At 30.6% G+C, this 23542-nt stretch overlaps 1 protein-coding gene across 1 annotated transcript in view; it reads right to left on the bottom strand.

The window, feature by feature from the left end:
• The window catches only part of LOC126750128 (putative nuclease HARBI1), a 60366-nt gene extending 42801 nt beyond the window's left edge, over positions 1–17565 (bottom strand). Inside the window, exons 1-2 of the mRNA XM_050459636.1 lie at positions 17171–17565; positions 16045–16373 (exon numbers count right to left, since the gene is read on the bottom strand). Coding sequence (XP_050315593.1) covers positions 16045–16373; positions 17171–17470 — 629 coding nt within the window. The 5' untranslated portion in view covers positions 17471–17565. The remainder of the gene's footprint in view (positions 1–16044; positions 16374–17170) is intronic.
• Between the last annotated feature and the right edge of the window lie 5977 nt (positions 17566–23542).

Genomic DNA, 23542 nt, shown 5'->3' with positions numbered 1-23542 from the left:
GTGGAAAAAGTAAAGGTATGCTATGGCAGTCTTCCATAAAATATCAAATTTAGTCCAATTAGGCAAAATAAAATTAATACTAAATAATAGCATATCACCATTTATGTCCTCCATGCCCTTGGATTTAATTAAAGTGATTTATATACATCAATGTTTAATAATATTACGAAATTGAAAAACACTGTTTGTGTAAAACATAATATTAAAAGGGTAAAAATAAACCTCTAAAAGTATAGCCTCTCTATCTCCAAGCCCTCTCCAAGCCCTATGACTTATAATTGGCAAAACGGTCATATAGGCTCTTTTTTCGCTACGAATAAATACGGAAGATAAATAATGTATCAGGTAGAGATAATAATTTCTGGATGACAAAGATGAACTATTGAAATTATAATATTATTAAGAGTTTAATAAATATATTATCTACCAGAAATTACAGTTTTAATCCAATAATGATTTTATTATGATATATTATATACTAAATAAACTAGACTATAACACAATAAGGATATTTGTATCTATAATCTAATATACTCAATTAATTAATTAATTTATTTATTTCAACGGCAAAGCCAGTTTATCAAAAAAATATATTAAAATACATAGCAATAATAATAAGTGGCAAAGAATATAACAATAAACAATAATATGAAAATGAACTTAACTATAGCAAAAATAAAGAACAAACAAAAAACATAAAAGATTAACTTACAGATAATTCAGCACTTTAGCCTTTTAAGTCTCAATTTAAATAAATTAACAGACCTATCTTCAAATAGGTCAGATTAAGCTTATTAAATGCTTTCATCATTCTGGTGATTGGAGAAAAGAATCCGTAATTAGCATACATAGTGGAAAGAGAAACGAAAAATAGCAGGATTGTGACATCTATTATTGATATTGACGTTGAATGGCCACAGTGACAGTTTTCAAAATATCAGGGCAATAAAAATACCATTTAATATTAAAAAAAAAAAAGTAAATCTGATCGAATCCTCCTTGCTTTAAGACTTATTATGCTTGTTGAACGGTTTCAATTGCTTCCATATGGTTAGAATAAAAAGGTGACCATACAGGTCAGGCATATTCAAGTCCAGAGCAAACAATTGAATAGTAGAGCATCTTAAAACAAAAGACAATTTACCAGATTTAAGAACAACAAAACTAAGATCACGCATACCCTAATTGACGATCTCATCATAATGACACACAAATGTCAATTTACTATCCAGTAATACACCCAAGTTTCTAACAGTAGTAGCAGATCTGAGAACCAAGTTATTTATTGGGTAATGATTCACAGCTAATCTTCGAGAACGACCAAAAGAAATGCTCAAGAATTTTTTAATATTAAGCTCCAAATTATTATTTACTGACCATAAAAAACAATATTCACATAGCTTGTAAAAGTTGCGTATCAATTGCGGATTTTATCACCTTGTACAATTTTAGGTCGTCTGCAAATAATAAAAATTTCGAGTGACGGATAACAAAACAGAGGTCTTTAATAAATAGAATGAATAAAGTAAGTTCTGTGTGGGAACTCTGAGGTACACCAGAAAAAACTTGAATTTCTTCAGAAATTATGTTAATTATACCCACCAATTGAATACGATTCGATAAAAATCCATCAATCCTAGAGATTATCGCCCAGACCCATCGCAAGCAACTTCTGAATGAGATGTCCATGGCTCACTTGGTCAAACGCCTTCGAAAAGTCATTATAAATACTGTCTACCTAAATATGGTTCTCAAAAGCATCCAAAAAGTATTGCTGATATGTAAGGAAATTAGTTAGGGCAGATTTACCTTCAGAAAAACCATGTTGCTGATGTATAATTATGTTCCGACTACGCCATGAAAGCTCTCTGGCAAAAAGACTGTCAATAACTTTGGGTATTTCAGATTAAATGCTTACACCCCTATAGTTGGCAATATCATTTCTATCCCTACTCTTATATATCGGAGTTGAAAAACTTGTTTTCCAGTAATCTGGAAAACACCCGGAATCAAACGGAAGATAAAACAGATAATGTAGAGGTTTGGTTAGGGAACACACACAATTTCTTAGTAAGACTGATGGTATGTTATCAGGCCATAATTTAGAAAAGAAAACAACAAAAAAAATCTTAAATAACCACATTTACTGCGAAATAAGCGCAAAGAGAAAATCAGCATTATATGAGAACAGAGCTGTGGTTTGGTGCGGCATAGTTAAAGTTCGGTGCCTTATACTTCTATCATATTCCATTTCTTGGAATTAATTTTTTTAATTTAATAAAATTTAGAAATAGGCGATGTATAACTATTATAAAGTGAAACAAAATAAAAATTGCAGTTTTACATGTCCTTGAAATCATAAACCTTTCAGTCAACAAACCCAAAACTTTTATATTATTAGCAATTTTTATTCATAATCTATGTTTTCTTAACCACTTTAATCATTCATTGATTGCATGTTTTATAATTATTTTAATTCAAACTACATTTTTCTTACTTTTTCTGTCCTTGAAAAGTCCTGAAGCTGGTAATATAACAATCGAAACGTTAAAAAGTTTATCCTCCAATCTATTTACTCACAAAGGACAGCAATATCACTTTATTATTATTAACTTTTTTTCTTTTTAATACGCCTTTGAATCTAGCAAATAAAACCGCATACCTAAACTAATTTAACTTAAAAACCTCAACAAGCTAAAATTGAAGAATTTTAAAAAAGACACGCGAACAAGCCATCAGCCTGATTGCAGTCAAATGTCTCGTTCTTTGTATAATTTGGTAGAAATGGGGCTTACACTATATCAGTGGTCACACCCCTTTAATGAGTAACATTTGGCTTGTTAGCTCTGGTTGATTTGGCAAAGTTATTGCTTAAAAACGAAAGATACAGGGGCATTGTGTCAGTTAATAGCCCATATTTCGAACGCAGAACAAAGGCCCAAGGGTGACAGTTTTCGACAAAAATTTAATTGTTTTAGAGACGGTATATTAGTTTTCTTATCTCCGTCGAAAAACCCTAATTTTTTACAGTGACAACAGATAAAAATTTAAAGTGGATTCTGCTGCTGCTTCCTTATATTCGAAGGTTTATGGAGTACTAAAAGTTTAACTTACATTGAATCCCGTTTATTGTCTTCCCACATACACCATATACGACCCACGTTCGTATGGAATACCATAATTAAGACATTTTCGCATATTTACCATTTATGTATTCGCCCACCGAGTAGTTTTATTATACCGCGTAAAAGAATCAGATTGTTATTGAGGTCGTTTAGCAGTTCATTTGTTGCATACATTTTTATTGTAATAAAATGACAGGTTCAGTTTAAAGGAAGACTGTAATATTTATTTTTATTGATTTCTTTATTCAATAGTTTAGACATAAAATAAGTTTTTAAGAAATTCACGGTTCAGTTTCGAAAGTTTTAATTTGATTGTATTGGATAGGTAGGTAGATCTTTTTAACTAATGGGTCTACCAATAGAAGTGATAGAAGTTTAGTGGGCCATGTACGCAAAATGGTATGTGTCAAAACGCGGATCAAGCGTCAGTTGTGTTAAGTATACTTTGACATTTCATCATGAATCGTTTAAGTCAAGAGCAACGTATAGCTATCGTAAAAGGTATTACGAAAATGCGCAATCGGTTAGAGCCTGTTATCGTACTCTTAGAGAAGATTTTAGCCATCGTGGACGGCTTTCTGAGCTTGCAATAAGGCGCACAATTAATAAGTTTGAACGGGAGTACACTCTTCTGGATAATAAGCCACCAACGCGACAAAAACGTGCAAGGACCGCTGAAAATATCGCCGCTGCAAGAGAAAGTGTTGACGCGAATAACAATGTGTCTGTTTTGCGCCGTTCTCAGCAATTAGGCATTTCACCAATGTCTCTGTGGCGCATTTTGAAGAAAGACTTAGGCCTACATCCATATAAGATGGTTCTAACTCAAGAATTGAAGCCTGCTGACCATGGTTTGCGAAGAACGTTTACCGACTGGGCCCTATTGCAGTTGAAACAAAATGCCGATTTTGGGAAACAAATCATCTTTTCAGATGAAGCCCATTTTTGTCTTAGTGGCGTTGTCAATACGCAAAATTGCCGCTTCTGGTGTCAGAACAATCCCCAGAAATTAGTATGTACAGGTGCCATTACACCCGTTAAAAGTGACTGTGTGGTATGGTTTGAATGTCGGTGGAATTATCGGTCCATACTTTTTTGAGGATGCAGGGGGGCGTACTGTAACAGGCAACGGAGAGCGCTACCGCGACATGATAACAAACTTTCTTTGGTCTGCAATTGATGGTGGAACTTCGAAAAGAATTGGTTTCAACAGGACGGAGCAACATCACGCACCGCCCGAGCCACAATTAATTTATTAAGAGAGCGTTTTGAAGATCGAATAATTTCGCGACATGGCAATATCAACTGGCCACCAAGGTCCTGTGATATTACTCCCCTGAACTTTTTTCTTTGGGGATATGTGAAGTCGAAGGTGTATTCCAACAATCCTCAAATGAGTTGAAAGTTAACATAACTAGGGTTATTCGCGAAATTCAGCCCAACTTGTTAGAAAAAGTGATTGAAAATTGGGTTCATCGTCTAAACGTCTGCCGCCGTAGCCGAGGTGGACATCTTAATGATATTTTGTTTAAAACATAATGTTACATAATAAACTATAACATGAAACATCAATCATAGAAATTAACCAATTCGTTTTTATTTTTTAGCAATTTAAACTTATATCATTCTTATTGGTAGACCCTATACATACATCTTTTTATGAAAAAAAAAATGACTTTAACCTGTAGCATACGGATACATCTTCTCATAATTATAAGGAAAAAATGATAGGAAACTGGTTTTTCTGGTATCAAAAATTGTTTCTAGAATCCTTATTAAATGTATTACAAAAAATCGTCTTTAAGTTCTTTTTTTGTTTGACTTGCCGTTTGTACTCTTCCCATTTCAATACATTTTGACATCTCCTTCAACTAACGCATGTGTTATAGCTGACAATAATTAAAAAAATTAAATTAATGCTAAATGCTAAATCAAATCTTTAATTCATCAAATCTTTAATTTATCATTGTTTCATTTTTACTTAAAATTTATCTTTAAAACCCCATACGTAATAGTCTAGCAAATTAAGATCCGGTGACCTGGGTGACCACTAGTCCAATACTATTAACAAGTTCATTATTTAGGTAATTTCTCCCCAGGCGGCCAGTCCATCATTGTGGATAAATAACGCCATAAATTAATGGATAAATGGTCTAGGTAATCCTGTAGATCGTTATTAAGAAACTCCACAAAGAGTTCTTGGAGGCATTACGTAGGTAACCATTAATAACGTCCAACCAAACGTTTACAGACAATTCATTTTAAAATGATTTTCGCTTAGTTTATCTGGGATTTTGATATACCGAAATTTATTGGATATTGAGATATGGAATTTGGAATTTAGAATTTCCTCCATCGAATTTAAAAGCCACCGGTAAAATATCATTCATTTTTCCGCATCACCGGGACGCAAATCCTGAACCGACTTTAGCTGGTGTGCTGGTCTGTGTTCGAAGTATTTTAGACCTAGATATCTGAAGATGCTAAGCTGCTTTACGAGGGGCTAATCTTGGATTATTATCAAAAGTACGGAGTATACGGTTATTTAGATTAAGATTTCGATGGTTTCCTTATTATAGATTTTGTTCATTATTACCACACGAAAATTCTAATAAGTTCTAATAAAAACGGGAGCATTTGAGATTCTTTTACTACGACAGCGTCTACGATATTCATAACTGCTGTTTCTGCCTTTCCATCACAATATCCACATAAATGAATATCTGCTATATATTTATTTTTAGAAAACAACAGTGAAGCCAAATGAGTTACAAAGTGGCGTGGTTTATAAAATACCCTGCTCTGATTGTTAAGGTCTGTATGTGGGTCAAACGGGCAGGTACTTAAAAACCGGAATTAGCGAACACGAAAGAAGTGTGAAACCAACGAACTACGCAGCATCTGGGAAGACTGCTCTAGCAGAACACTCCTTCAATCAACAACACCAATTTGATTTTAACAGCACTCAGATCATTGGCAGAGAATCAAATTACAAAAAAATAATTTTACTAGAAATGGTTAATATAAAAAAGTACAAAGAAAGTATGAACAAAAAAATCTGAGTGCAAGTTACTATAATTTAATACCAAAAAGATAAAACTAAAACACAAAATTTTATTTTTGTCAAAGAGTGTATGTCCCAAATTTAGATCTCCCAGTGTAATAAAAATTAAGTTTCTGGTTTTGAAGGTAAAGGTACATACATCTTCCTTATTTACTAATCCTTAACTTATCAACATAACATTGAATCATAAAAATTAAATAAATAAACACTCGGAAGAATAAAAACAATTTTTTCTTGGCTTATTGTTGATTGTAGTTTGTTTTGTTTTAATTTTTGTACATGTAAAGAACATTTATTTTAATAGTGTTTTTATGTACTTGAAATTACTTTGTTTTATCTCTATGATTATTTGAATCCATTTCAGTGTCCCGAGGATGACTTAATATAAGTCGAAATGTCGAAATTTAAGTAAACAGGTTTCTGTTTTATTTCTGACCACCCAACAACCTTCCGCAATATAGAAAACAACATTGCTTAGATTAATACCTAAATACAAATAACTTTAATCGCAATGTTAATAATAATTATTTTAAAAATAAATGACCTAACATAAAAAAACTGTCATAATAAAATTCAAAAACACTGACAGTCATAATCATGGATTACTTCAAAATTTGAAATAAAAAATTTCCATTGCCTAATAAATTTAATTTTTTTATCAAATTACATAATAAGTGAAAAAAAATATAAATTTTTGTAAACTAAGCTAGGACTTAAATGAAATAATTTTATGATATGCAAATTTATCATTCTTTTAAAGCTGAATCTGTATTGGAGGCATCAAATAAAATAAACGACAATCTTTCTAGAATTTCCTTCTTTTCCTCTCAAAATAATTTAAAACTCAATCCTTCAAAGTGTTGTGTTATGTGCTTTACTTCTAAGAACAAAAAAAGAATAGCATTGGACGGTTTAAAGCTTTTTGTGAGAGGTAATCAGCTAAGTATGGTTAAATGTGCAAAAAATCTTGGATTGCTTCTGGATGATGAATTGCGCTTTAAGTTACACGTTTCTAAAGTTATTAAAAAGTTATACTATTCTTTAAAGCCATTGTATGCAAACAGAAATATAATTAATTTTAAGGTAAGGAAAAAACTGCGTGAGTCTTTAGTATTACCTATTATGAATTACTGCAATATTGTTTATTTTCCATGTTTAGACAAAATCCCTGCGTACCGTTTGCAAAAGCTGCAAAATCAATGCGCAGACTATTTATGGACTGAGAAAGTATGATAGAGTCTCTGCAAGGCTATGTGAACTTAGTTGGCTGCGCGTGGAAAATCTATTCTCTTTGCAATTGGCGGTTTTTCTGCATAGACTGCTAGCGTCGTCTACTCCTCCCTACCTCCGCAAAAAACTTACTTTTCGGGAAAATTTACATGATGCAAATCTGAGATTTATAAATAAGTTGTCAATTCCTAGATATCAAACAGCCTTCTTTCGTCGTAGTTTTCTGTATAATGCTGTGGCAATTTACAATGACCTTGTTCCGAATCCTATAAAAGAAATGTCAGTTGCGGGTTTCAAGAAAAAACTAAAGCTGCATTTTTTAACAAAACAGAATAGCTAAATTGTCAGTAGGTATTCCTTATTTTATAATTTTTTGATTTTTATGGACCAATGGGTGTATATCTGTTTATTTTTATATTAATATTAGTGTTACCGTTACAAATGTTAATTTTTTTCTTTCTGTTGTGCTATCTAAAATAATTTTGCTTACTTTTTTTAAATAGGTTAAGTAGATTAGCCTTTGGGTAGACTTCGCCTATGTACATTATTGAAAAGTACAAATAAAGCCATTATTTATTTATTATTTATTAAATTTTTATTTAAAATAAAATCAGTAACGGATAATTTTTTTCAATAAAATGTGCGAAGATGTTTCCGTATGCACGCCACTGGTGGAAGTAAAATAATAACTTTTGCGTAAAAGTATCTTTATTATCTAACCAAAGGTGCCAATAAAGCAATATATTTCGAATATAGCTTATATTACAAAAAAGAAACAAATATTATTTTGAGGTGCCATTTAAGTTTCCGCTTCCGAAACTGGAGCACTCTGTTTAATTGTTATAAACAAATATGTAGATATACTTCATTAGTTTTTAAAAGAAGAGATAAAAGTTGTAATAATAATACACCAAAATTAATAATAACTAGCAATTTTACGAAAATATCCGAAAAAAAATCAAAACAAATAATGATAATTTTTTTAGAGAAAAAGACTTTTTTTAGAGAAAAATTATTTTTTATTCTAAGAAACGTATTCTAAGCAGTTTGGTTTTAAGGAGGGTAAAGGCATGGAGGATGTAGTTTATGATTCTGGAAATAAAATTACAATTAAAAGCCTAGCGTTTTTATGGGTCTGTGTCACATGCCCTTTTGCCAGGAACAAGATTTTCAAAATAATCCTTAAAAATACAGAACAGAAGGAAACCAATATTTAAGAAAAAATTATCTAAGACACCTGGGTTCCTCAAGGTACTGTGTTGGGACTTATACTCTTTTTATACATAAAAAATATTGGTAAATTAATTCCCAACTTTGACATTGTATGGTAGGCAAACGATATTGCTTTAATTTTCTCAGCTAAAAGTTGAGGAAATAAGTATGATATGGCAGAGTTTGGACTTACACAATTCCTTTATGGTTAAATCAAAACTTACTTTGCTTAAATATGACAAGAACTTTTTTATGATCAACTTAGTAGTAGATACCCAATATTAATTCACTTATAAAAGTAACTATCAAACTTGTCTATGCAATAATCTTACTGAGGTAAGTAAAATCAAGTATCTTGGTGTTATGTTGGATCCACATTTAAAATATTATGAATAATTAATATATCTTAATGACAAAAAATAAAAATACTTTATTTAAAATTTTAAGTTAAAGAGTAAATTCGACAAAAATTTAAAAAAATATTTTTTGGGTTATCATAGGAATATTTTGAATATATGGACTTGCTAAAGGCAATTCATTAGAAGCGAGAGGATGGTATATCAAATAGTATCCTGGCCGTAATATCCCTGACAAAAAAAATTTGAAAACAATTATCAATTTATTATATCCATAACATATTTAACGTGTTTAGTTATATTGCAATCATATTTCATTATATCAATAGCTTTTGCACCAACCATGTATGAATAGTTGAAAATCTGCATGAGATATTTGCTGTGTGATTCACTGATTCCTTCTTATTTCAATAACTGTTATCCGGTGTATGGCACATGCTTGAGCAATACTCAGATCAATAGAATTGAAAAACTTCAAAACCCATGTATCAGACTAATATTTATGGAAACGCAGCCCTATAAAAAGCTGATAGAAGAAAGTATAGAATAGGTATATGTTTAGTTTTAGTTCATTATGATATAAATAGAAATTTATTAAAATTGTTATTATTTGAATACACTCTAATAAATTATAATAGATTTATGTAAATTTATATGAGCATATACAGCTGTTCATTCAGCTAGGTCCTTTACAAAAAATATATTAAGTCTTAAGTGTTATCTGTTGATTTAAAAAAAATATTAATAATGAACAATAATATATAAAATTCAAATAAGAAAAGGCACAAACTTAAGGAAGCAGGCTTGCTAAATATGTACAACCGTAGACTATTATATCATGACCCTTTATTATTGTTTATTATAATTCAGTCCAGGTCTCCGCCTTATTTGTACAATACAATTAGGTACTGTATTTTTAAAATCAATACCCGTAATAAGGCAACTACCACCCACCAATATAAAATCAAAATATTTAAACGTTCTTATTCATACCAAATAGTTAAAATTATAAACTGCCTTTAAGGTAAAATTAAGAATTTTAGTACCCTAAATTCATTTGAAGTGTGCATATACGAAAGATTATTACATAGTCAATAACTGAAATAAAGTGAATGGTTTCGTTTCCTCGTTCTAAAGAATTTTCTCTTACTTGCATTATAGATTTATTTTTATATGCAGGTAGTTTAATGTAGTGAGGAGCATGAGTAAAATCTAGACTTGTTTGGTGGACTTAAGTGTGTATAAATTTTTTATATATTTTTTTAACATTTCCCTAATTTAATATTGTTGTGGTTAATTAGGTTAAATAGAAGAACAGACAGCGAGATGCTATCTTGGTGCGCTGAATCTCGCCTTAAAATTAATGGATTAAAAATGTAAAATGTCATGTATCAAATAAAGGCTCTTATTATTATGATATATTATATATATGAAGGTCGATTTTAACATGAATTTTTCTAAAAGAATTATGGCCGACTATCTAATTAGACCAGTATATTTCTATCAGCAACACCTAATGGCAAGGTGTTTCGTAACATTTTTTGAAAGGAACTGAAAACAAGTTTCTAGGGGACATATCAAGAACTGCATTGTGGTTTAAGTGCACCACCATATTTCAGTTTCGTTATTCGTGATTTTTTAACACGAATAACCAAATTGACAAATTGATGTCACATACGTAACATCACTAGTTTACATTACTCCAGTAAAGAGCCAAATGCCTTTCGTGTGTGGTTCCAGTTTCTCGATAATGGCTCCAGAGGCAAGAGTTAACCCGCTTAGTGGTGCCTATAGCATTGGTCACATCAATTTGACGCATTCCGGCCTCAAGCATTTACACAGCCCTTAAAATCTTATTAACTGCCAAATGACATTTAGACATATTTAAACAATTTGACAAAGAACTAATAAATTGTATATTTTAGGCATCTTTAAAAAAAAAACAGTTTTTTTGTAAGTAAAGTATTTGCAGATAAATTTAAGTCATGTACTTAGATCAATAAATATCGCTAGAACTGTCTTAGACTACTCAACATACTCGTAGTTTAGGGTAAGAAAGAAATAGTTATTAAAAAATAGTTAAAATTAAAGTTATATCTCTAGATTTTGAGCATGTCTGTAGAGGAATACTTGGATTATTGTACAGTTATAAGTCGAGAATGAAATTTTTCCTATTTTCGTTTGTATTAAATTGATATAAATTATGAAAGGAATACTTATTCGAAGAGAATGAACGAATTTCGAAATTGGATAATTAAGTAACTCAATAAACAACCTTGGTGTGTTAAAGTCTTTTGTCTAATGTCTTATTTGTACTATATTAAGGACATGTGCTGTAATAGACTGTTTTAATTAAAAAGTCTCTGCATAAAAGAAAAATATAACAAAACCCTTTCTATTGAAAAATGCTGAATATATCAGAGACTTTAAAATAAAATTAAAATATCTTACGCTTTTGTGTAATTATTATTATTTAATTGTCATAATTATATAATGCTTTTCTTGTTTTCAACTTAGGCCTAACCCTTCTAAATATTACTTATGTTAGGTTAATTATTAAATTATAATTAGGTTAATTTACTATTTCAGTTTTATTTATAGTGATGACATCATAACTTAAATAAAGAGCATTACTTAAGGCTTTTTTAGCTAATTACTTTTAAGCTAATACCGCTTACGAAATACGTTATTTCATACTCATTTCATTTCATTATATTAAAAAAATTAAGTAATAAAGCAAATATAGGAAAAAATAACAATATTACCAAGCATGGAAAATTTCGCTTTTGGTAGAGCTTTAAATAATTTTGATAAGAGATAATTTGAGCTAGTCTGTAACATATAAATTGCGACTCTATGTTACAACAACCTAAAAAATATGTAAAGATAAAGTAACTCTTTTCAGTAATAATCCTAATGAAAGCTTTAACAAGCATGCTCGCAAAACATACAAGGCTTTTAAAGAAAGAAAACGTACAAGTCTTTTATTACCTCTACAATAAGGCAAATTATTAAGTTAAAGAGAGCTGTTTTTAAGAAATTAAAAAAAAAACTGGTCGCACTGAACACAAAGACTTTTAACTAGGTATGAAGAACTATCGGTCTGTTGCTTTCGTAGGAAAAAAATGCATACATATCTTTTGAACTTCACAAACATTGCTAATTTTGCTAATTTTGGTCTATAAAATATATAATGACTTTTTTAAATTTTTTTATCAAAAAAATCCGGTTCTGCGCTGATGGGTTGATTTATCATAGCTTATTTTTTTCCCTATAAAGCTATGTTAATGTCCAAATTGCGCTTAAATAATATAAGCGGTTTTTGAATTAGCCATGAAAAACGATTTCATTCGATATTTTCGGCATACGTTATAACCTGCCACAACTAGTTCTTAACTGTTGGCATTCTCAGTAATCCCCGTTTCTGTCAGTAATATCTCTTTTTTACGCTCACTCACTGAATAAATAATTTCGTACTAAGCTCATATGAACACATTGGCCTGCTTTAATTTTTTTTGTTGAATGTTGTTTTTCGACTGCTACTCTACTTTGTGATACCGACATTTTACTGAACAAACTTTCTTTAATTGGTTAGTTTGGAATGCATTTATCATATGTTTTATTGTCAATATGTTGACTAAGAATTATGCTCTAGTTTTACTCTAGAGTGTCTTTGGGCTTGGTCAGATTTTCCATAGAATAATAATTTATTCTTTTATTGAAAGTACCCCATGACAACATTACCTATTAATTAAGTTGAACTTTACATTCTATAAAATTGAATTAAAACAAAAAAGGTGCTTTTCAGGAAAAGGTTTAGGATGAAGAAGACCAGGCAGGAGAAAAATCTGTTGATTAATAAATTTGACAACTTAGTTTGATATCACAAAGACTGCCCTTTTTAGTGCAGCTTTTTTAAAGCTTCAAATTATTAAATATATGTAATATTATTCGTTAACGGATGAGCACTTAACGAAGAAAACAGTCAGGTTTACAAACTCAGATTTGGATGTCCGCAGATCCGTATTTTTTTTTAACGAATTAAAGAAAATAAAGGCAATAGAATTACCTCTTTACTATTTATGTTTTTATGGATTTCTATGTTATCTTGTACTAGTTGACTATAATATCCACTTATGTACAGGCTCAAAAGGGTGCTTATGCTACTCAAGTATCAAGAGGAGCGCCAGTGCTAAAGTTTTTCAAGTTTTATTATTCGGGAAAGACGTACTTTGGGAGTTAATTCCCCAGACAATACTTCTTTATAAAATGGAGTCCCGATATAGCGACGTTCTAGATAGCTTCGTTCTAAATCGACGTTCTTCATCTGCAGATGCACTCATTCATGAATCGCATCTGCCTATCAAGTAGATGTTAGAGGTGGAACGATATCTGCCAGTTCGGAAGAGTATTTACCGTGATGGTACCAATAAAATTGAATCAGGTCCACCACTTTTCGTCTATGCTTCAAATTGTCCAAGCTTCTAACTATCTCTGGATCTCCCTTATGTATGTATCCTCTTCTGGATGGAATCCAGCACCTTCAGAGCAATACTTAAGGGATAGATGAATGAGCCGTGAAATTTGCTAGAACCTGTTGCAGTGTATGCAGCCTTTTCGTTTTAAAAAGAGACCCAACTTTTTGAGAAGTCGGTTTAGCTATTCCTGCTACGTGATAATGCCATAACTTATTGCTTTCAAAGTGCCTAACTATAGAACTGACTAAGACAGTGGCAAAGGAACCCCGAACATAACCAGCCTTGGGATGGCAGAGGCAGCCTTGTTCGTAAATACAGCAGCCTGAGTCTTAGCTGCGTTAAACTAAATCAGACTGCACTAAATCCCACTCCAAAATGATGTTTAGCTCGTATGTCGGCCATCTTGCTTGGCAAAATTGACAGAGAGCTGACAGAGAGTTGTTGACATTGACTGATAGAACATCATTTGTCATTGTCATACCATTTGAGTTTGTCTTTCATTTCAATGAATGCTGGAAGCGTGAAAGTTTGCTATTTGTTTTAAAGATGTTATTTTAAATTCTTGACTGAATGACTTTTCTTCTAAAAAGTTCTCTTTTAATATTGGAAGTAATGTTTTAATTGATTTGCAGCAAGCAATTCCAGGTTTCTGGTAGGAAAATTTGATTTTATTTATTACCATTATGTTTTTGTATTGTCAATCTTCAGTCTTTAAGAAAATCAAATTCAGTTGATTTTAATGAAGAAGTTTCACTTTTCAAGTATTTAATTTTTTAACTTGATTATTATAAATACATATTACAAAATGACTGGCCTCTCATTTTCTTTTCCATAATTAAAAAGTTGATTAAAATTTTCCTGTAAATATCCTTCATATAAGAGTATTTATATTTTAAGTCATTCTCGTAAACATAGTAAGAAAACCAAGTTCCTTTAGACCCCATTACGAGAAAAAGCATGAAGAGAGATATGCAATGTTACTTTTATTAAGACTTTGAGCTATAGAATATGTTCCTATCAGTTCTCTACAGCAACGCTGATACTGCTGGCTTTACAATAGGATACATATTTATTTAAACATTTATTTTGTCTTTTTTTTTCAAATGAATCATTAAATTAATTTATTTATAATGTTTGCACTGCCTATTTTTTTATTTTATTTCATGCTCGTATCATACAACTTCCTGTGTTCACTTAGACGAGACATAGGTATAGAGACTAAGAGAGCTGAGCACCCAAAATGGATCAGATGTGAACTGTTTTTCTTTTAACTTGTATTTTTTAAGAGCTTCTTTTTATTTTATATAGACATGTGTCTTTCAATTAAATTTTTATTAATATTAGTTCCATGAAATGTTAGTATTATAAGAGACTAATAAATATATACTATATAAGTGATATATGTTTATACTAAAATAAATTGTTTTCATTTTCAAAGAGTTTTTTTGTTTTGTAGAGAGATATATTTATAGAACTCATTTAGATATGTAAAATAAAGCTAAAGAATTTTATTTTTATTCTGATCGATATCTGATTCTAACGCCAATCAAAAGGCCCCTTTCTCTATAAGTAACCTTTTTGATTAGGTGTTTGCTTTAAATATAACTTAAATAATAAGATTATCAGATTAAATGCAATTTGATTTCCCGCCTTAATTTGGCCACGCCTTTCTATCATTTTGATTGGTCCAATTAGGCACGTCAAACTCTCAAGTTAGTTACAACAGTTTCCGTTGCTAAGCGAGAGGACGCTAGCTGATTTGTCAGAGGAATAGTGCCTTTGGAATACACAGTTGGTAATCTATAGAAATAAACAAGCCCGTGAGTCGGCTATAAAAAGAATTGTGGAAACAATGGAAATCGAGAATTTTGGCCCAATAGATGTAAAAAACAAAATAAAAACTCTAAGGTCGACGTATGTACAAGAGGTAGCAAAAATTAAGAAATCGCAAAGCTCTGGGGCCGGAGCCGATGAAATATATAAACCAAAAATGAAGTGGTTTTCAGTTATGCATATGTTTTTACAAACAATGGATAAGAGAAGGGTAACATGCAGTAATTTGGTAAGTAAGAAGCTACTATATATTTTTTATTATATGTACCTATATTAGTAATTGAATACAAAATATATTAAAATGAAATTAAAAAATCATTCGTTCCTGCCATGAAACGGCCCCTGTAGTCATAAAATAGTGTTTATATTTATCCCTTAAATTTCTTGCAAATTGTGAAGAATGATTACTTCCTATACGTGAAACTGATGGGAAACCAGCTACTTCTGACCTCCAACTTCCAAGAATAATTCTACCTTGATCGATATCTTCTTCGTCAACGGATCCCTTTGGCAAATATTCATTTACAGTAGTGCATCTAAGCCAGTTATGTAGGGCACAACATGTTCTGACTATTTTATCCACTGATGATAGTCCACAAGCTATGGGTTTCTCAAAAACTCGAAATCTAGGCACTAAAATACCAAAACCATTTTCCACAATTCTTCTTGCACGAGACAATCTATAATTGAAGATTTTTTCATCAAGTGCATTCTTTGAATATGGTTTAAGTAAATAATGCTTTAACGGAAAAGCGTCGTCTCCAATAAGAAATCCACCATCCGGTAATATATTGTTTTCTAAAGCAGCAAAAATAGAACACTGCGCAAAAACTCCTCCATCTGAGGCTCTTCCATTGTAGCCAACATCAATGTATATAAAATTGTAATTTCCGTCTACAATTGCCATCAAAATAATACTGTTTTGTCCCTTATAGTTGAAAAAGTTACTGCCACAATTCTCAGGAGCTCGAATAAGTATGTGTTTTCCATCAATGGCACCATAACATCCTGGAAAATTCCATCTATGGTTGAAATCACTTTCGATAGCTTTCCATTCTTTGTTACTTTTTGGTACCTAAAATAAAAAATACTAAATAATTTCTTATTATGCCAAATGTGTGAATATGAGATATTTTCTAGGCTTCAGAAACATATAATGGATCGAATACATTACAAGTAGAAGATGAAGTTGAAGAGGCAACACACGAAGAAGTACCATTAGCAGCAGAGGTAATAAAAGCGAATGTTAGTGGAGCTATTAATGAACCTACTCCAAAACGCCATAAGGCAGCGAAGTCCAAGATTAAAGAAGTTGCTGGTTGCATCAAAGACTTAAATTCTTTAACGACGTCTATTCGAGATCTACAATCTACGGAATCATCTGAAAATGAATTCGATATTTTCGGGAAGAGCGTAGCTGCACAATTAAATAAGTTGCCCCTTTTAGCGGCCGTCACGGCTCAAGCTGAAATTCAGCAAATTTTGACTCGTTCCAGAGTGTCAAATATAGAAGGTACAAGCACCTCATTAGGTTCTTCCAGATGCACCAGTGCATTTAGTACTTTGCCGATCCCGGAATCAGGTGAAACCTTGATTTCTCCAGAATCACTCAACACATCCCTGCCACCGGCAGATAACAATACAAGCAATATTCTTTCCGAAGCATATAGATCCGCTTTTTATCTAGATACTGATAATTGGGGTTAGAATCATATACGTTATTTTCATTCATACTTAATATTTAGATTTCAGTTTAAAGAATAATGTGTTATTTTACGTTTAATTGAATAATATGATATATGAATAATTATTTTTTTACTGTTGAAAACTATGATTTTAATTTTATAAAAAAAGGAATACGACATTATTTACCTGTATAAAATCCTCCAATGCATCGTATATGGCATCGCATACTTCTGGAATAAACTTGGAAATTGCAGGCCGGGAAACACGGAATTGCTGCTGCAAATTTCGGTAACTATTTCCAGTAGCTAAATATGACAGAGTAATTTCTAATTTTGTTCTGGCAGGTAAAGCCATTCTCATTGTGGTGTCAGATCGCTGTATAGCTGGCGATATTTTTTTCAGAAGAACGTCAAAGGAAGCAGGAGACATTCTCATACAGTTTCTGTATTCTTGAACGTCTTCGATGGCAAGTTCCTTTAAAAGCATGTTAGATGCACCATGCGTGCTTCTCCTTGCCAGCCATTTTCTAACCCAAATTCTTTTCTTGGGATTTGTTGTTAATTCACTCTGAACAATGTCAATTAACTCCTCCATCAGTACTTTAACACCTAATATTAAGCTTCTTTTAAGTAAAACATATTCCTTCTGCTTCGCACTCATCATTTAAATTTAACGTTTTTAATTCTCGCCTGTAACCTACACTACAAAAACTTGATAAAATGGATTTTATGCAAGTTACTTGATCAAATGACTGGCATCATGTAGACAAGAACTATCTTCCAAAGCACTTGCTTTTGGTACTGGATTCTAGTAACTTGTTCAAGTCACTGGCATCGTGTAAACCCCCCTTTATGGTACTGGGTGTCGGTTAAAGTAAGCTAAAGTTGTGTCTCTTCAGGAACCAAAACAGCTTTTTGAGGAACTCAATTTTTTGCACTTTCTTTTATTATGGTACTTATTTTTCCTTGCTTTTCTCACTAGTAATAATTAGAAAGTGCATAAAAATGTATTCCTGAAGGTTATCACACTTTTTCACGAACTGACTACCACTTCTTTTCTGGTTAACTGATTACTGGAATGTTAACGGTTCAGATGATCCGATTGTAAAAACAATTAAGGCTATATCTACTAAAAATATAGTTTCTTAAAGCCTAATAAGTAATCTAATATCGTTAAGTGGAATACAAGTAACCATACCGATAAGTAGAAGTTTTTAAACCTTGACAAAGAAAATGTCAATTCTACTAAAATAATACACATTTATATATTTAGCCGATAGGGGTTCGTCCCTCCATATTAGGCCACGAACAAATACTTGAATAAATGACTATGGTGTTCGCAAGTTGGAATACAATGGACATTATAATATACCGGCCATTCTTGCGGTTTATTTGTATCGTTCGATCGTAATAATATAATACTCTGTCGAGTAAGTATGGCTGTTTCTTGAACTCATTTTTTTCTTTGTTGAAATGAAACGGTCAAATTTAAAGTGAAAATTTCATGCTCACGCACGGAATCGTAAATTTTAAATATCTCGATATTTATGATTGGCTTAATGCTAATTAGCGTAATAAAGTAAAGATTTACGAGGTATATAATGATTTTATTTTATGTTTGCAGTCCAAATTATGCGCTTTAATATGCCTTTCCACTCGTTAAGTTGAGGAAACATTAGTGTATAATTAATTTCTGAAGTTATTATTATTATTATTTGAATGTCTATACGAGGGGGAGAGGTGATGCCTAAAAACAGTATACTAAATTAACTAAAATGTAAATATCAAATTCTTATTATTAACATATTGTGTCGGGTTCAGTAATTGGTCCTATTTGGTCGTTATTTAGTAATTTTTGGAACATCTTTAAGTTATAATTACGATTTCAAAATTAAGTAATCTTATCATTTTCTATTAATACTATAAAATTAAAATAAAGTTTGTTTCATCTAATACAATTTAGAAGTTTTCACAATGTCAAAACCTTGGTGTTACTTTGTGTACGTAATAAATATAACCACTAAAAATAGCCACAAACTTTTTAGTAGCAATTCTCTATTAAAGCTCTATACCATTTTGTACCTATGTAAGTAAAGTTTTTCATATGAATTGCTTGGATAATTAAGAAAATTATTACCAAGTAATTTTTTTGCTTAATTTACCTTCTCTTTATTAATAAGCAATTTTAATACACAAAGTCACTAGGAATTATACAAGTATAAGAATAATTAAATATCACAGCAGTAGTAAGGAAATTTTGCCGGATCTTCTTTACGTTATTACTGGAATAATATTATCATCTGTGACCGCTCTGAATAGTGGTGAATGGTAGCCATTTCTTATTGAAAAATGACTATTGCGTCATTTGCGCATAATAATTTGCGCCATAAATTTAATGTTCTCAATTTCTTGGTTTCGTTATCCAGTCATTTGAAGATGATACTCAGGTATATGCCTATTATATTGACTTTTCAAAAGCATTTGAGTATTTAAATCATTACTTTACAAAAAAAAAATGTTATGGCGTCTATTCATTGCATAATTATGAAATAATCAAACCAGATATATGATATCAGAACAAAATGTTTATTATTATCTTAGCAGAGCGCTTTCAGCGTTATATCATTATGTATAATTGGCTGGAAAGTTACTTCACATCGTAGGTGGGTTCAGACTAATAGTGTTTAATCTAAAAAAATGTAAAGTATCATTTGAAGTTTATCAAGGATCCCACCTGGGACCACTTTTGTTTAATATCTGTATTAACGATGTTAGTACTTCCTTTTTATACAGTGTCTATCTTTTAATTGGAGATGATCTTAATTTTTATTGTAGGGTTATAATTAGGGCTGATTGCATCCACCTCCAACTGGATCTGGATAGACTTACATCTTGTGTATCAACAACAATGTGAAATTAAATAAGATGTATTTACACTTTTAAAAATAAAAATTTCAATAGTTATATTTTTGGTACCACCACGGATGCAAAGCTTTGGTTCCCATCAAACCTCCTAATTGGAACAAATAGCATATTACTAAAATTTTCCCTAGTGCTATAATCATGTGACACAATTCATTTAATTTTGTTCTTAAAACATAATATGTAATAGCTCAAAAAGTGCAGACCGCTAATATCTATAAATAGGTGCTTTCATTGTATAATTCATTTGTTGGATACAATAATTGGATAATTCATTTGTTGGTCTTTTCAATAAATAATTTTCAATAAATATATGTGAATTGTATTTAATTGATTAAGAGCATTGGAGTAAATTGCTCTCCAGGTAATAATAGCATATCTTAATGTAGATTCTACAACTGATTTATAGATCTAAATTTAGATTGCTTGAGGGAAAATATTGCGTATCTGATGAAATTTGTGAATTAAGCCTCGTAGCTTATTTATTAGATCTTGTTACGATGTTCAGTTCATTTCAAGTAACAGTCCATAGCAACTCCTAAGTATTGAGTATGTAGTGTATCAAGAGATAGACAGTCTTAGAGTAAGATTAAGAGAGACTTTAACCATAGTCTTATTTTGCCCATATCTAAAATTATTTTACTTTTTAAAGCATTTCAAAATCAACAAGTAAAATATAGAACTATATCTATCATCTACAAAGGAGATTGATATACTATTTATTTCACAAAAATTAATGTCGCATATGAACAACAATGAATTCAATACCGGGCCCTGCAGTATACCATAACATTTAAGGGATCACTGCTGTAAACAGTATTTTTACAATTTGAGTTGTTTGATGTAAATAGTTTTTAAGGAGATATCTTTACACCATACCTTTAATACCATAGTTCTCCAGATACCTTACCTTAACTATGGAGCATATATATGGTAGGTTCAGTATACCAACTATATTTAACTAATTGAGCAGGTTGAACAAAAAATTCCAAGGTTTATTGCTTTCAAGATAAACATTCTACTTCCTATAATTTATCATGAATTTCAGTCTGATCTGAAATTTACCACTTTTGAAACTGTGGTAATGCTTGATATAATTGTATTCCTGTTTTGTTAATGTTCTAGGGATCCAGAAATTTAGACTAAAAAAACTAAATTTATTAGAAAAAATTACAAAAAAAGTATAAAGTCCATTAAAGTTATTCTTATATATTTATAAGTTTTTTGTAAGTTATTCTGTAAGTAAAATAACGATTTTGTCAAGATGTTTTTGGCAGCATTATTTAAAATTTCTAATTTATGGTGATCTTTAAATTAACGGCTACTTTTTGAAAAACGGTTCTTGAGTTTTCAAGCGAAAAATTAACGTCAAAACTTTTGATTGTGTAATTACTCTTTCCACTTTTCAATTCCTGTCTTGTCTTTTGACTCTTCAAGTAATTTTTAGATAAATTGTTTTAAAAATTGTTGGATTGAATAATTGTTATTTAAAGTTTATTATTGTCATGCCCAATTAAAAGAGCTACTTAAAGAATTTTTGGTTTTATCAACTAGGGTTATTGCCTGAGTTGCTTATATTTACTTCTTTTCTTATAATGGTAGTACAATTTAGATTAATTTTACAGCTAGAATAAATCTGTATTTAATTCTCACAAAAATTCAAAAAATCCACCTTTTTTTGTACTTTGACATTTTAAAACTATCAACCCTTAGAACTTAGATAGAAGAAGAAGAGACTAAGAAGAAGAGAGGACTAAGATAGAATACTCTTAGATAGAAAGAAACGAAAAATAATATTCTTGCATAAAGAGGTAGGTCAATGTGGCAATAACTACTGAGAGTACTATCTACTTACCTCCATGCAATATTAAAGATTTTGTTCAAATCAATTCCTCGTATTTTCAAACTTGAGTTATTTATTTACATTTAGCCGTAATCCATTCCCAAAGATTTTGAATGAAATTTAGCTTCATACAAGAAAATTTTAAAATGAACCTAAATAAAGTAATCTAAAAGACTTAAGTTCAAAGATCTCGGTGGCTACTCAATGGGATCTCGCCTGCCGGAAAATTGGTGTCCAAAAAAGTACTAGAGTCACGTAGTGCAGCGGTTTGCTTGTGCATAATTTCATTGTTGTTAAGGACTAGGTGTCTCAAAAAATTGGTATTTCTCCTGATTAATAAGTTATTGACTACAGTGATTACGGTCAATATTAGAGACACATCCACTTTCTTCGCATTTTCTTATCAGTTTAGCCACACTTATTGATAATATTTTTGTCTAGATATAATGGATTAAAGAACCGAGTAGTAGTTTTTGCAATGCTCCCATTTTGATAATACAGTTTTGTTATTTTTATCCTTTCTTAAACTAAATAAATCATTATTCAATATTTATCATAACTAGGTAGGTAATTTAAAAATTTAAAATCAAAGGCAAAACTTTTCGATGACAATCGATGATACTGACTGATGCCAAATGTTCTTGCTGATACGTAGTTACTATTTTTTAAAGTTAATTATGATTAATAAGTAAATTATAAAAAAAGTACAGTAATAAGTTAAGTTAGTTGAATCTTATTACCCCAAATATCTTCACAACTAGGGCTCTAGATAAAATAAAGAATTTATTACACAAATATTACAAAATATATGAAGCTAATCATTGTATCCTTTCATGTTATGCCACAAAAACGCTATTTATTTCTACAAATATTAAATAATATAATTATTTTGTTATTTTATGCTATAAAATTTAATATAAGTAAATGTAAATAGCAACTTTTATCAAATTTATATTTCTTCTTTTTTGATTAATTATCAACTATCAGCTGTATGTTAATATATATTTAAATACTTACCATCTTTAAAAAAACGCTCTACGCACATCTTAATTTCACTGTAAAACTAATAAATTTTAATTTTTTTATAATTCATATAACTATTTTTTGAGTAAATTATCTAAAAAAAATATATAAATAAAATAAATGTTTAAAAAATATACAAAAATAGGTATCCAAGAAGCTAAGCAAAAAACACCGATTTTATGTTAAAAAATATCACAAAATATATAGATATAATTTTAGTGTCCTTTAAACTGAAAACTTTAAACTTAATTTTATGTAAGCCTGTGACTATTTTTTTTTGTGACGATTTTTTTTTTTAAATAGAAAGTTGCTTTTAGGTCGGGTTTAAATTGTACTAGATTAGTACTAAAAATTGAAATTGATTTTTGAAGAAAATTACGCCAATACATCATTACTTCTTCTTGGGGTGCATCTCCTATCGGAGGTTTGCTATCAGCTCTGCAATTAAGACGTTGTAATAAATCAACATCCTCATCCTACGTTTCATGTCAATATTATTATATTATATTTATAACATATTATGAAAACTGTATGCTTATAAATAAAAAAAAATAAAAAAAAATATAACCAGACATACAGTGCTTTCAAAAAGATCCACCCTTAATAACTTTCTTAAAAAAAAAAAAAAAAAAAACACGTCAAATTAGATATACAGGGGGACGTTTAATTATGCATTTACTGAAGTTGTCAATCACCTCCTCACCTCCAGCTAACCTCACTTTAATATGTCAAATGGGAACCCCCATCGTGTGATACATCATAGTAAGCAGC

The sequence above is a fragment of the Anthonomus grandis genome, chromosome 2, assembly GCF_022605725.1.
Source record: "Anthonomus grandis grandis chromosome 2, icAntGran1.3, whole genome shotgun sequence".
NCBI lineage: Eukaryota > Metazoa > Arthropoda > Insecta > Coleoptera > Curculionidae > Anthonomus > Anthonomus grandis.
Note: the sequence above shows the minus strand (reverse complement) of the source record. Positions and strands in the feature narration are given on the sequence as shown.